Here is a 1,974-nt window from a genome sequence, read left to right on the forward strand (position 1 = left end):
GTCTAACAATGTACGATTCCTCCGTTCTGATACACCATTCAATTGTGGTGTTCCCGGAGGAGTCAGTTGGGAAATAATACCGCATTCTTTTAAGAATGTACCAAATTTCGTACTCAAGTATTCACCTCCTCGATCAGATCGAAGGATTATAATACTTTTTCCAATTTGGTTTTCTACTTCATTTTTGAAATCTTTGAATTTTTCAAAAGCTTCACTCTTGTTCTTCATAAGAACAACATATCCATACCGTGATAAATCATCGGTGAAGGTAATGAAGTATAAATAACCACCTCGTGCCATTTCTTTAAATGGTCCACATACATCACTATGTATGATCTCCAAAACATCTTTGGCTCTACCACTTTGTCCAACAAAGGGTGATCGGGTCATCTTGCCTTTAAGACATGACTCACAAGTCGAAATTGATGCAGAATCAAGATTGCTCAATATTCCCATCTTATCCAACTTGTTAAGTCTATCTTCCGCAATATGTCCTAATCGTAAGTGCCAAAGTTGTTTCGAGGTTTGATTACTTACGGTATTTATTTCTATAACATTATTTGTATTACGAACATCTTCATTTTTACAATAAAGACCATTTTGTACATAACCATAACCAACGATTGCATTATTATAGATAATTTTACAAACATCCTTTGTAAATAGAAAATCATATCCTAATCTTGTCATACAAGAAATAGACATGATATTTCTATAAGCGTTCGGTAAGTACAAAACATTGTTCAAATACAAAACATGCTTATACAACAAAATAGAAGACGATCCTATAGCTTTAGCCGCAACACTTGCGTTATTTCCAAGCTTCAAGATCACTTCATCCTTGTCCAACTTCCTCTCATTTGCTAGATCCTGTAAGGATGAACAAATGTGAGAACTAGCTCCGGTATCTAATACCCAAGCTTTGGACGAGCTATCGTTATTGGAATTGAAAGAACAAGAAATAGACATACCCTCACCGGGATTTTCATTCTTCTTGTTCTTGCCCTTAAATTCCTTATACTTGGGGCAATTTCGTTTCCAATGTCCCTCGCCCTCGCAAAAGAAACATTTTCCTTTGTTCTCTGAGGTGCGCTTCCTTTTTGCAATGGCCTTTTGGGCCTTCAAAACATTCTTCTTAGTTTTCTTCTTCTTAGTCTTACTAGAAGAAGCAACCACAAGAGAAACTTCCTTTCCCTTAGCATTGTTCTTTTGAGCGGTTATCAACATGCTTGATAACTCTGCAAGTGTACATTCTATCCGATTCATATAGTAATTCGTGATGAAATTACCATACGAATCCGGAAGGGATTGAAGGATCATATCCGTTTGGAGATTGAAGTCCATGATGAAATCTAGACCCTCTAGACGTTCGATACATCGAATCATCATGTTCACATGTTCTCCAACATCCTTTCCCTCTGAGAGCTTTGCTCGAAATAATTGCTTAGATATCTCATATCTAGCAGAACGACTTGATTCACCATACAACTCTTGTAAGTGAAACAATATTTCGCGGGCTCCCGGATATTTCTCGTGTTGTTTTTGCAACTCGTTATTCATAGATGCCAACATGTAGCACTTGGCTTGTTCGTCATCTAACTTCCACTTGCGCAATGCCTCATGTTCCTCAGGAGGTGCCTCAATCGGCAATGGTCCCGGATCATTTGCCTCAAGAACATATGCTATGTGTTCACTTGCAAGAACTATTTTGAGATTTCTTAACCAATCAACAAAGTTAGGACCCACTAGTCGATTATTGTCGAGAATGCTACTTAATGGATTCGATTTCATCTTATCTTATCAACCTATGGATAGCAAAGATCTCTAATTAGTATTCGTGTTATTTTGTATATTTAACCATAATGATTTGGTCTTTATCAAAATGGCCTCCCACTATCTTTTTCGAATCCTACACTTCCAAAATAGGAAACGTGAATCTTTGTTGGAAAAGATTTCAAGTGGGTGATTGAATTC

General features: G+C 37.1%; 1 protein-coding gene across 1 annotated transcript; it reads right to left on the minus strand.

Annotated features, from left to right (window-relative positions):
• Window positions 1-608: 608 nt before the first annotated feature.
• Window positions 609-1,621, minus strand: LOC126666206 (uncharacterized). Its single transcript, XM_050359212.1, has 2 exons — window positions 972-1,621; window positions 609-870 (listed from the first exon to the last, which is right to left on the minus strand). Exons 1-2 carry the CDS (start codon window positions 1,570-1,572, stop codon window positions 857-859), a joined length of 615 nt encoding a protein of 204 aa, XP_050215169.1. The 5' UTR covers window positions 1,573-1,621; the 3' UTR covers window positions 609-856.
• Between the last annotated feature and the right edge of the window lie 353 nt (window positions 1,622-1,974).

This window comes from Mercurialis annua, linkage group LG1-X, assembly GCF_937616625.2.
Source record: "Mercurialis annua linkage group LG1-X, ddMerAnnu1.2, whole genome shotgun sequence".
Lineage (NCBI taxonomy): Eukaryota > Viridiplantae > Streptophyta > Magnoliopsida > Malpighiales > Euphorbiaceae > Mercurialis > Mercurialis annua.